At 45.1% G+C, this 12,475-nt stretch overlaps 1 protein-coding gene across 8 annotated transcripts in view; it reads left to right on the top strand.

Annotated features, from left to right (window-relative positions):
• chd3 (chromodomain helicase DNA binding protein 3) overlaps nt 1-12,475 on the top strand; it is a 69,250-nt gene that overhangs the window by 47,090 nt on the left and 9,685 nt on the right. For 3 of the 8 annotated variants that reach the window (XM_049569457.1, XM_049569449.1, XM_049569454.1), the window contains 3 exons: nt 1,795-1,958; nt 2,267-2,393; nt 7,082-7,674. In XM_049569457.1, coding sequence (XP_049425414.1) covers nt 1,795-1,958; nt 2,267-2,393; nt 7,082-7,344 — 554 coding nt within the window. In that variant the 3' untranslated portion in view covers nt 7,345-7,674. Of the gene's footprint in view, nt 1-1,794; nt 1,959-2,266; nt 2,394-7,081; nt 7,677-12,475 lie in introns of those variants that run through there. The other 5 variants (XM_049569450.1, XM_049569448.1, XM_049569453.1 and 2 more) reach the window with 4 other exon arrangements.

Genomic DNA, 12,475 nt, shown 5'->3' with positions numbered 1-12,475 from the left:
GAGTGAGAGGCTGTCAGCAAATAGTTTGTTGGTCACAGGGAAACAGAGATCTGTGTGGGTACATGAGACCCTAAAAAAGACGGTTTGTCATGGGGAGTACCACCAGTTGGTCCAGGAGCTTCTCCTCGATGATGGCTGTTTCCAGGCATATTGTAGAAATTTTCTGTCTGTTGTCGGGTCGTATGGCTCTGGGTATCCAGCAACCACTACCACCAGTTTCTCCTCCATTGTTTACCAACTGTAAAGTTGCTGTTGTGACCACCACAGAAGACCCGCCTCTCAAATCATCCAATTGGACAACTGGAAAAAAGATGATGTAGGTTCTTTTCAGCTCTAAGTGTTTCAGCTCAAGGAAGTCAGAGCGCGCCTGCAGAAACGCGAGGTGTGTCGCAATGTAAAAATGGCGAGCAAAAAGCTTTATTCACATTAAAAACAGTTACAAAAAGCCGCCTCCAGCTGCTAAAATGCTTTCTGTGTGATCAGGGCCTTAGACACCAAGACCTTAAGGAACACCTTTGGAGATTTCTGTACGAACTGCATTTTTCATTGATTGGATAGCGAGCACTTCGGTTCTGGAAACTGCACTACACTTAGGATAGCCAAACATCTTCTGCATGCCCAAGGTCTCGAGTTTGTGGTCGCAAAGTTTCACGAGGCTGTGATCATCCTAGAGGTCACTTAAGGTTATTTTATACAGTGAGGTCAATGAAATGGCTACTGTGGTAGCTAACATCATCACACGTAAACAAAATTGGGCTTGTTGAATCCACAAGAGTGTCAGCTTTCCACTCATACCCAAGTTATGCAATTCCAAGACTGTTTAGAGGCTCCGGTGTGCAGAAATATTCAAGCACAATAGGCAAAAATAACACATGTATACTGCATGGTTTTTTACCAAAAAGTGCATTGTTCTAGCAGAAAGTGGGCATATCTTTAACAGAGAGACTTGTGGGTATCCATAGACGGCAAGGCAGCTTTATTTGGACAGCACATTTCATACACCAGGGTATATCAAAGTGCTTTACAGAGTAATAAAATATAAAACATAAGAAAGGATACAGGTATGTGTTGCTGTTGTGATTGACCATATTATGTAGACCATGTGATGCCATTGATATGAATATTATAAAGTCGAGTTTGAGTAGTAGTAGGCGGTGTAAAACGGGGCATGTCAAGCATCGTCTGGGAGGTTATTCCAGGTTTGTGCAGCATGATAACAAAACGCTGCTTCACTGTGTTTCGTTCTAACTCTTGGAACGGTCAGTAGGCCGACCCCAGATGTCCTCAGGGTCCTAGAAGGTTCATAAAACCCACTTTCATTCAGATGTCTTGAGCTGAGAGTTCTAGGGACCCTTGTGAAAATGGCCATTGGCCGTTTTCTTCCATCGCCCAAATTTGGAGCTATGTTAACCTCCCTTTCCCGACAAGCTAGCATGACGAGTTTCATAAGATAGCAGTGTCTTCACTCTGGCTTTAAAAAGACAGTAGTTTTGGCCGTGGACGCTGGCATCTCAGCAGAGACCCTGTAGTCCAGAAGTCATCAATCTCAAAGGTTTCTTGGGAGTTGAAGTGACCCTGGACGTTAAATGAAATATATAATATAGTTCCTGAGCCTCAACCTTCACAAGGGAGCTATTTTTTTCTGCATCAATCAAAAAAGTATCCATTCAAAGCAAATGATTAACAAGAGGTGTCGAAGAAACAGGAAGTATCAAGCTAGAACATGCAATTATGGATCAGAAGTGAAGTATTGAGTCTTTCGTCTTAGTAGTTGTTGATGTTTGTTGTTGTCAGTGTTGAACCAGCTGGAGGAGCTGCTGAGCGACATGAAGGCCGACGTGACCCGGCTACCGGCCACGCTGGCCAGAGTCCCACCCATCGCCGCCCGCCTACAGATGTCCGAGAGGAGCATCCTCAGCCGACTGGCCAGCAAGGGCACTGAGACGCACACACCCCCGGTCAGCAGCAACCAGCAGCCTTTAAACACACACACACACACACATTTAAACACATGCTCATATGCACAAGTTGAAACCTGCTTCCAGCTGCCTGCATTCAGTGGAAAAATAATAGATGGAGAGCGGCCAATGAGAAACACAGAGCCCATTATCTTGTCACCCACCTGTGGATTTTCACTCCACAACTGTTTAGTCAGCAGATTTCTTTCTGTCAGCTTACATAACGTAGAAGTGTTTTATCTTATCTTATATCATCTATTTTCATAAATCACATCCGACATGCACAAAACTTCTCTTCCTCTTTGCAGCCCATTCCTCCGGGACCCTACGCGACCCCTCACAACTACGGAGCCCCCTTCACCCCCGCACCCCCGAGCGCCCTACTCATGGGAGGGGCCAACTACAGTCAGATGCCGCCTGGATCCTTCATATCAGGTCAGTGTTGAATCTCCATTGACATCCTTTACTTGTGATAGTAGCAGCTGGGTCAGGAGTTGGGTCTGTTTTTATAAACGTGCGGACGAGTGTTGCGCAAACGCAGAAAAGTTCAAGAGGTAGCTCGGAATTTTGCGAAGAAAGTTGCGTTATATGAGGGCATTTTCCATCACTGGTGTATTATCTAAATAAATAAATGTGTTTTTTATTTTGTGACAGACATCTGGAATTCTTCATCTTACATAAAGGTGCAGCATTTTGAGTCGTGTGGAAAAATGTTTTTTCCTCCTCTGAAAGTGCTTAAGGGGCCAGTTAGGAGCCGTTTCAGTCTTCACCTGCCAGCGCAGGTGCTCTGTGTGTGAATCTGTGGGTGTGAGAGCGAGAGCGAGGTGGATGTGTTCCAGTCAGTAATAAGGAAACATCTGAAGGTATTACGGGACCCATAATTATAGCATCCAAGGTAATTTACACAAGAATACCGGCTTGTTTGATGTGTTTGACAGTTGGCAAGCTGGCAGTTTAAGCCAGATTTATGATTCCTTGCGGAGGTGAAGGATTCCCGTGTGTCTTCTTTCTTCTACTTGGTGATAGGAGAGATTTATGGGAAGATTTGGACAGGAAATGGCTGCGCTAGCTCGAGCAGAAAATATAGATTTATCAAAGTAAACGTGTGTAAAAGGGGCACTCACGAGGTTCTGTTTACTCGTCATGAGGACTCAGCCTGTGGAGAGTTTTGTGTAAAATCTGTGGCGCTGGAGCAGAAAATAACTCTGATGACATCACAGTGATGTCATTAGGGTTCTATCTGCTCAGGCTTGCAGGCTACCAGTTTATAACCTGTATTATGAACTGGGGGCATGGAGTTTAAAAGGTGCAGGTGAGGAGGGACAAACGAAAGACTGTATTGCGTTACAGGAAATGTCGGATACGCTGTTGTTGCAGCTTAGAGGGATAGTTTGGATCTTTTAAAGTGGGTTGTATAGATGGTGGTGCACGCTCCCAGTTTGGAGAAGCAGGCAGGAGTTCGGAATGGAAGCTGAGCAATGTACTACCGTAGCAAAATGTATTTTAGCCACCTAAAAAAAGAATATTTTCACTGCTTTACCGTGCTGTCATAAGCCCTGTTTCCAATGAGCAGTTCAGTTCGGTACGCTTTTTTTTCCATTTCCACTGTAAAAAGTTGTGGATGGTACCAATGGAACCGTTCTGTACCGTCCCCATTTTTGGTCCCCCCTCTGTTGGGGTACCTAGCACACAGATCTGGTACTAAAAGGTGGAGCTGTGAACACTGCAGTCTGATTGGTCAGTAGAGGACGGTCACTCTGCTCAGGGCTGAGTTGTAGCTGGTTTTGAGGCTCATGTAACCACTGTTCATACTGTGGAGAGTTTTATTAGTAAACTGTAACTGCAGCAGCTGGAGTCGGAGAAACAATAACTTCATTCACTGGGTCGACTGCCGGTGACTTTTAAGGTGGAACGTTAACTTGTAATGTTCCTCAATGCTTTGACCATCACTTTAGTTTTTATATCACATACACTTTTGATAACGAGTGCATCTTTAAGCATAATATATAAAAATTTCAACCAAGTTATGTGAGCTGCGTACATCCCAATCCTCACTCGTAGAAAAAAAGCATCGTGGAAAGTTGTTCCTGTGGGCTATGGCAACACTAAACCCCTGAGCTTGCCTGAGAAGGACTAAATGCACAAACCTGCTATTTTTAAATATCCCATGCAGAGAGACTCTCACTGCAGCCTGTTCTATTTTGTTCTGAAAATGTTGGCGTGCAGCCTCGTTCTGTGGACGGTAAACGAGGCGCAGACTTCTATCTGTGTCGACGGTGATGAGAAAATACAGCGAGTGCTGGATGGAGCAGCATGAAAGAGTACTGTTTGCAGTGGAAACGCTAGAGTCTAGGTACCATGTCTGAAGGTGGTCCCAAAGGTACCATACTGAAAGTGTTTGGTGGAAATCTGGTTATATATATATATAGATACCGTAATGGCTTCAATCCCCTGCCACAAAGGGCTGTCTGACGCGAAAGGTAAAGCAGTATAAATGCTGTCAATATAGTGAGTTTTTCAGGTGGCTAAAATACATTTTGCTGCGGCCCCCATCCACAGCAGTACATTGCTTAGCTTCAGTGCCGGCACTCCTGCTGCTTCTCCAAACTGGGGGCGTACTGACAGACATCTACTGTGTGTAATACGCTGACTATGGATAAGCACCTCATACAAGCCTACTTCAAAAGATCCAAACTTTTCCTTTAGGTCATACTAAGTACTAAGAGACAGGCCTGTGCTGCTTTGATTTTGACAATTCTTTATTTTAATACGTCTTTTGTGAAATACAAAATCCCTGCTGTGCTCCTTTAAGTCAAGCTTGTCATAACGATCTCAGCAAGGACGTCTGCACACAAAAGACAAATTATAAGTTTGTCCAACATTACCGAAAAGGAGATCGTTACCTCAACTTTTTCCATGTTTTTTACCCAACGACAACCTTGAGCAGCTTCAGAAATCTGTACAAGAAAACACACACGCGGCCCAGGCTCGCTAATCACAGTTCTTGTGGTCTCTGCTGCCTCAGTGAAGTTACAGTTTTTCGGAGCAGAGCTACAGAGTCTCCACGACACCCTGACAGAGGAGCACAAATCCATCCTCAGAGATCTGGACTTGATTACTTGGCAACTTGCACTGATGATGGGCAAAAGCGGTCCAAAATGTTGCTTCTATTTAAAGATATCATCTGAGGAATTTCATCTTTATATGGTTATGTTGTAGTGGAAAAACATTCAGTCAGGAGAATCGAAATGAGTGACTCTGGGAATATTTCTATGCACGATCAAGTACAGTGTTGTTTAGCTCTTCTGTTTCAATGTAATCCTTAAATATGTGGAGCAAAGAGCTACCTGATGGCTTCTAAAGCAGCTCTGTTTTAAGCACTTTGAGTCGACACTTTATCTCCCCGAGCAGCTTAAGTTGTGAAACCTGCAAAAATCCAGAACGGAGTCCATATTGGAAAAACACATCTGTGGCAGAGTTTCTGATGTGGCTGCCAGATAGACACCTGAAATAGACATTACCGAAATCAAACAGGAACGTGCTGCACTGCTATATTAAGGCATTTTCATCTCTTAACATGTCCAACCTCAAAACCTCAATACTCAGCAGTAACGGCACATTGTGCAACAGTAAAGCACAGTCTGGAGTGCTATCAAACCTGTCGGGGGAGTGTTTTCTTTCCCGAGCATGTTTATTTTCACTCGTGAAGTCCTTTTGTGGCTCTCGTTACTTATTGAGTTAAAAGCCGTAGATTTTAAATCATAAAAAGAAGTTCTGTTTTGGCCCCTCGTCCAGCTCTCCTCGCCTGCAGTCTGTCAGAGCGCACTGGCAGTTTTGTGAATTTATTTTCTCATAATTAGTTTGGTAACAGCATATGCTCACCAGACGCACTCCCCGCTCTGCATGTGTATGCGTGTTCGGAGATGTTTAGATAGCGGCGATGTGGCAGAGATAACTGGTAGAACCTGATATTCCCCAATAGCTTTGCCTTAAAAAAAAAAAAACCCACAACACCCAGCTCTCTCTCAGTGCAGCCTGCCTCCACTCAGTGTATCTTGATTTATGTAATTGTAGACTGAGACATCTGTCAAAGGCATTGCATTTTAGAGAGCCAGGGCCTATCTCTGAAAATGTCATTATGCTGTGTGCCAAGAAAACATTCGGACTTTGTACCAAGGTATTTTGAGAGGGACAGAAACCGCAGAAGGAGTTTGGTTGTGTAAACATCGTGTTGTGACTTGTGAACCGGCGGAGGGCTGGGCCCCGGCGCTGTGCTGTTCAGAAATAGTCGCGCGCGAGTTGTGTTGCTCCGTGGGTTTTTTCTCGCTTGTGGGGGCCTCGCGGCAAGCAGCTTGAGCTGAGCGCAGGCCGAGCTGAGCCGAGTGCAGTCTGAACATCCTGAACTCTGGCAGGGCACAGGCACACAGCAAAATGAGGCCACATTTACGGTCTTGATTGGGGTCGTGCTGGTTCCTGACCTTCTTAGACTCCAGCCAGGGAGGGAAAGAGTGAGCAGGAGTTAAAACAACAAAAAATCTCTGATTGTGCGACCTCCACCATTAATAGCCCTCTCCTGAGAGAAGCTCCCTCGCTTGAGTACACAAAACACATCCAGAAATATGCATGTCTGCCGTGGCACTTTTTACATCTACTACTTTAGCTGCACTCTGTGAACTACAGAATGTAATGATACGCCAAGTGCTCCCATGAAGGATTGTTTCGTGCTGTCTCACACATGCCAATATCCAAGCATTTGCACAATACTCTGAATTGCATTTTTGGAAAACCTGTTTCAGCGATCAGTGCTGCCATGAGGAAGCTACTCATCTTCACTAAAAGACAAAACTTCATCCTGTAGGGGCGTAGAAATTAGAGATTGCCCTTCAAGTGGAGCACACTGGTTCAAGCCCTCATGTCTGCAGGCACCCGCGCTGCTGAGGTGTCCTTGAGCAGGACACTGAACCCCCCGCCAGCTGCAGTAGCTCCCCTCTGACCTCTGACCTCCCTGCAGAGGAGGGAGGCAGACTAACAGAGAATTCCCTACGGGGACCAGTAAAGTGTCACATTATCCTGCTCCCCTCTCCGAGTCTCCACTACAGTCTGCCGCTTGTCTGCCCCCACAGAAGCCGCCGCCGCTGCTGGGGCCACCGGGGGAGCTGCTTGGGGAGCCGCCGGAGGGCCAAACGCTGCTTGCCAGAAGACCAAGGAGCACGATGTGGTGCAGCGGCAGCGGGTGGTGGACCTCTGGAAGGACGGCAAGTCCGAGGGGGCCATCGGGCAGGAGCTGAGGATGCCCAAGTCGACGGTGCACAGCATCATCGTCAAGTACCGGCTCAGCAACACGGTGGAGAACCTGCCGCGCAACGGGCGACCAAAGAAACCCTGAGGAGAGGAGCGGAAACACAAGAGGACATTTTGGATAAAACGTCCAGGAATGTAACAAAAATGGAGACTGAAACAGAGAAGCTGGAAAGGAAAAAGTCCAGAAAGGACAAAGCACTTTGACACTGCGGGAATGTGAGGAATATAAAGGGAGAAGTAAAGCTCACTGGATCGAATAGGGACTGGAGGCAGAAAAGGGAGAGGACATGAGAAGTGAAAAGACGTGGCGGCACTTGAAAGAAAACAAGCAATCAACTGCAGAGAGAGGGAGAGGAGGAGGAGGAGAGGTCCAAAGTAAGAAGGGAGAGAGGTGAAAAGCTGGCGCTGAGATCAAGCACTAATGATGTGTGGGGGGGGTGAAGGGGGGGTGCGATGACCTGTCTGGAACAAACAAAATCCTCGAGTAAAGAGAAAAGGCGCTACTGAAATAAAGCCCAAAAATCTGACTTTGAGGGGAAAGATGTCTGGACCGAGGGAGGACGGAAAAAAAGACGGTATGTTAATGCAATCACAGGTTTTCAGGAATTCAGATATGAGGGCCGAAATGGAGAAAAATGCAACAAAGGAGGATTTTTTTTTTCCTCTAAAAGCTCAGACAGATTTCTTCTTTTTCTGTTTCTCCCTGTGCGCCGAAAAAGATTTCCCCCCGGATCAATTCCTCATCCGCCGGCTGACTGAACAAGCCTGTCCCCTCGCTCTGACCCTGTACTCCCTCATTCCTCCGCAGCCCTCCACTCCTCCGTCTCTCTCTGTCTCAGCCTCACACACACGTTTATATACTGTATATCTATACACTGTGGACCTCACACACAACCTGAAAACCTGCAAAGAACTTAATTTATCTGCTCAGCACAGGCAGATGAAATCCAAACCCGAAATAGAAAGGGATGAACTCAGATAATCTTGCAAAAAAAGGAAAGAAAGCGAAGGGAAAAAAACAGTTTTCTAAGTTTAAAGCACTTCTTCCCATGGACTCTTTTGCCCCAGCATTCCTGAGTCCAACCAAGCATAGAAGCAAGAACCATAGATACAAAAAAAAAACTCTGCCTTTGTGCAACAATCAGTAGCAACTGTGCTCTGACCCAATTGAGATATGTACTGTATTACAAAGCATATTTACTATTGCACCTTTTAACGGGGGGGGTCACTTAAAGGGGAATATCACTCCACTGAACTCACAGTTTCCTGTTTTTAAGCCTCATTGCAGCAAAAAAAAAAAAAAACCCTCTGTATTTACGAGCAGCTCTTCCCCAAAGCTAAAGACTGTAATCTGTCACCGAAAGAAAGAGGGGAGCCTTCGCTTTGAAGCCCGGGGAGACGCTTTCGTTCCTCGAGCTTCTTTATTGTGACAGCGTGATGGATTCCACGCTGGAAAATGTCCCCTGATCCCCGAGAAAATAAAACACTCTGGACTGTGTCATCGTTTTTCCAGCTCGGTGTGTGTGCAGTAGAGCTGTACATCAGTGTGACATCCCAGACTAAAGAGCAGGGCAAACTCCTCTGCCTCGATTCAGCGAGGACAGAGGAGTCCGAACTTTTCCAGGATGTGTGAGTGTTTTTAAGCTAAAATCGAGTGGTATTTCCCTTTAAAGACCAGAGAAGTGTGGCAGTGGTGCGGCCTGCAGTGAGGACTGTACTGTGTGTGTGAAGGCTGAGGAATGTGTGTGTACGTGTTTTTGTGCATGGTCGCTCAGCTATTTCTATCAGAACTAGGTATCCTTTAAAATGTTCAGTACTGGTGCCAATATACCTGAGTTTCTTTACCAATTCCAAACCATACCTTTTTAGAATGCTACTTTTAAGAATGTACTATATAATATATTTTTTCACAAATAAGCTAAACTCAAATATTTAAGTTTCAACACTAATCAGCAGGATAGCATTGTCTCATATTAAACATGGGTGTTGTGCACTTACAAGAAATGGCGACCACAGCATTTGACCGCTACTTCTTACACTAAATGTCAAATTGCAACTCGTCGGAGCACTACTGCCAACATTTGACCATCATTGTTGCCCACCAAAATGTCTGCCAACTTGTTTGCCACTTCTACAACTTTGGGTGGCCCCTGCCTTTCTGCTACATTGCCAAGATGGTGAACACTAAGGGGGAGAGTTGTCCATAGGGGAGCGACGATCCATCGATCTTGAAAGTCTGTGTCACTGTCAAACAGCGGCAGGCAGATGGCAGTCAGCCAAGAAAAGACGATGAGGATAGCGTTATTTACTCGGGAATAAATCAGCAGTGTGGAAGTATTTTAGATTTCGGAAAAGATACAGATCAACACACTAGAGCTTAGTGGGCGCGGCCCTCCCTTGACGGCGCCACTGGCCGCGCACATGTGAGTTGTCGATGGTGACAACGTGTGTGTCGGCTTCGTTGAGTGTACCAAGTGCAGTGTGATGTTGGTGTATGACAGCAAAAAGACAGTGACCTCGACACTTAAGAGGCACGTGACAAAGGCTTGCCATGGAAAGAAAGACGAGAGTCAGCCTTCAGTGTCCACGTTTGTATCCTAAAAAAAATGTCGGGTTTAAACCGTGCTCAGGCTCGTAATTACAGTTAAAGGGACAGGCCGGGCTCGGACAGAACATGCACGGGCTCCGGTGGGGTCGGGCTGGATTTTTTGGGCCCGATCTAAGCTCTACAACACACAAAGCACATGGCGTATGTGAACAACGCAGTTACGAGATAAAACACGACGTAACGTTACCTGCCAGGATGAACGTCTTTCCACACTGAACTTTTTGACCATTTTGAGTACAGCATCCAGTACTCATAGCACACTGCACCCTACTCTATGTCTAATTGGCTAGTACTTCTTGCCTTCATTGGTCGGGCTGATAAGGTTAGGCATGTTGAGTGGTTCAGGGTAGGATGACAATATTAGGGTAAGCTAAGGTTTATGGCTTCGTCTTCGTCATACTAGGAATGTCTGATTCTGCTTGGTAATGAACCAAGTGCTTCTGTTTGGGGGTGTATGTACCCTACTTTCGTAGAATCAGCCCTTCAGAACAATGCAAATTTGTTTTCGGGATACTGGGCTGTTGAACAAATGGCCTTTCCATCCACTGCAACATTATTTGGACTACTGGGGCTTTGGAATTATTAGCCCTGGGAACATAAGCATGGCAACGCATACAGTGCGTTTATCAGAGCTTCTTTACTTCTTTACTGCGCGGTACCCCAAAAACAGATGCACATTGCTTGGGCCGTTTCCCAAGAAAAATAGACAAACATTCTCCCAAACAAAAGCAAGTGGCTAATTGTTATTCAGAATGACGTTTTGGATATTTTTACGCCATCCTATTTTTCCTCTGATTGGCATACCCTGCTATTCTTACCCGAACCAATCTCACTCCTAAATACTGAAACCTAACCAACCCAACCAATGAAAGCAACGAGTACTAGCTAATCAGGGGCGCAAAGTCCGATGACGTTATTCTGGATAATAATTAGCCATGTGCTCTGAAAAAAAAAAGCCATCTGGAGTAATATGCCTTTCTTTTGGGGATACTGAACAAATGGACAAATGGGCTTTCGGTCCATCGGTCCATTTTTCTGACTACTGGGGCTTTGGAATTAAGAGCAATCAGAACAATGTCCCCCTGTGCGCTACCTGCTCAGCACCTAAAAAAAATTAGCAACTAGTTGGTGAATATAGTGGAGCATGTAGCAGCTAAAGAGCCAGGTATTTCCTTCAGTGAGTGGTGGAGACCAAAACTGAGCTAAAATGCAAGAATATTACTCTTAGACTCAATAGGTGGAGCAAATGAAAGACGTTGCTTTGTGTAAGCTGGACGTGATAGAATATCAATGTGCTGCCCTCAAGTGCTCAGAAAATCAGTTAATACAGGTTTAAATCAGGAAATATCTGATCAAAGGATAGGCTACCAAGATGAAGAGTCCGGCCAACTTTAAAGGTTTCAGTATTTCACATCATGAGTCATGATACCCGGTCTCAAAAGAAAACATAACACACATCTGTGCACACACACACACACACACACACACACACACACAGAGGATCATGGATATGCATGCAGATTAGTTGTTTTTTTCACAGTGAGATCTGTGATTGATGATTTTACCCCCAAACTCTTGAAACACAAAGATTTATGAAAATCTTTTCAAGTCTCAGTTGGACAGACTCATAATTCTAAAATCAAACTTGTGCTTTCTGAGCTCCGGAACGGTTGACAGTTCAGAGGCAGGAGGTTGTTCCTGATGAAAGCTTTTGGCATAGCTGCAGACACGCAAAGCTTTTCAGCAAGCAAAAACACTGCGTTTCCTGCCAAGATGGCAGCGTTCTCTTCTATCAGATAGTAGGCAGGACCTACAGGGGAGAGACACGATGGCCAGGAATGTTTTTTATTGCCTTTCTGGACCTTAGATGCTCCATCCAGCACAGTCCAAGAGTTTAATGCATAGTAGATGAATAAAATGGGTAAAGTTTTAGGAATTCCTAGATAAATGTCCATGTGTGGGCTGTTGGAGTTCTCATATTTTTCCTGTAGCTACAATTATCACTGCCAACCTAAGTTTGGACAAGAAAATGTTCATTTGTCTAGCACTGTCTGCTGCTACTGTGAAGCTCCAGACAGGCTGCAGAGAGAAGTTTGGATGGACAGACATGAAGTATTGCAGTGTGGATTTGGCGTTGCAGAGGGAATCCATTATCTGGCGTAATGCATGTGTCTCATTGAATTCCTTCCCCTGTTTTATCTTCACAGCTCCTTTACCTTATATGCCTTTTTTTGTTGAGCCTGAGTCAGACTGGATTTTTGTGCGGCTGACACTGATATTGTTGTTTTTGATGTGAAATTGCAGTCAGCACTAACCTAGGGGACAAATGTTTCATGTGACTGCACTACAATAAAAGCCATCTTTTCACTAGTGAAACTTTTTTAATGTGAAGCAGCAGAGTTAAGAAATGTTAGATTACAGTTATGAGAGCGAAGAGTTAACAGCAAAGCTGATATCAATGCAGTGAAATTAAAAACAGTCACACTGGATTACGCACTGAATCATTTTCTGTGAATCTCTCTTGTGTAGGTAGGTAATTTAAAGCAATGGCGGACCCCGCCACTGACAGTGAAAATTATCTGTTTGTCACTAGAGAGGTGTTCTCACT

The sequence above is a fragment of the Epinephelus fuscoguttatus genome, linkage group LG23 (assembly GCF_011397635.1).
Source record: "Epinephelus fuscoguttatus linkage group LG23, E.fuscoguttatus.final_Chr_v1".
Classification (NCBI taxonomy): domain Eukaryota; kingdom Metazoa; phylum Chordata; class Actinopteri; order Perciformes; family Serranidae; genus Epinephelus; species Epinephelus fuscoguttatus.
Note: the sequence above shows the minus strand (reverse complement) of the source record. Positions and strands in the feature narration are given on the sequence as shown.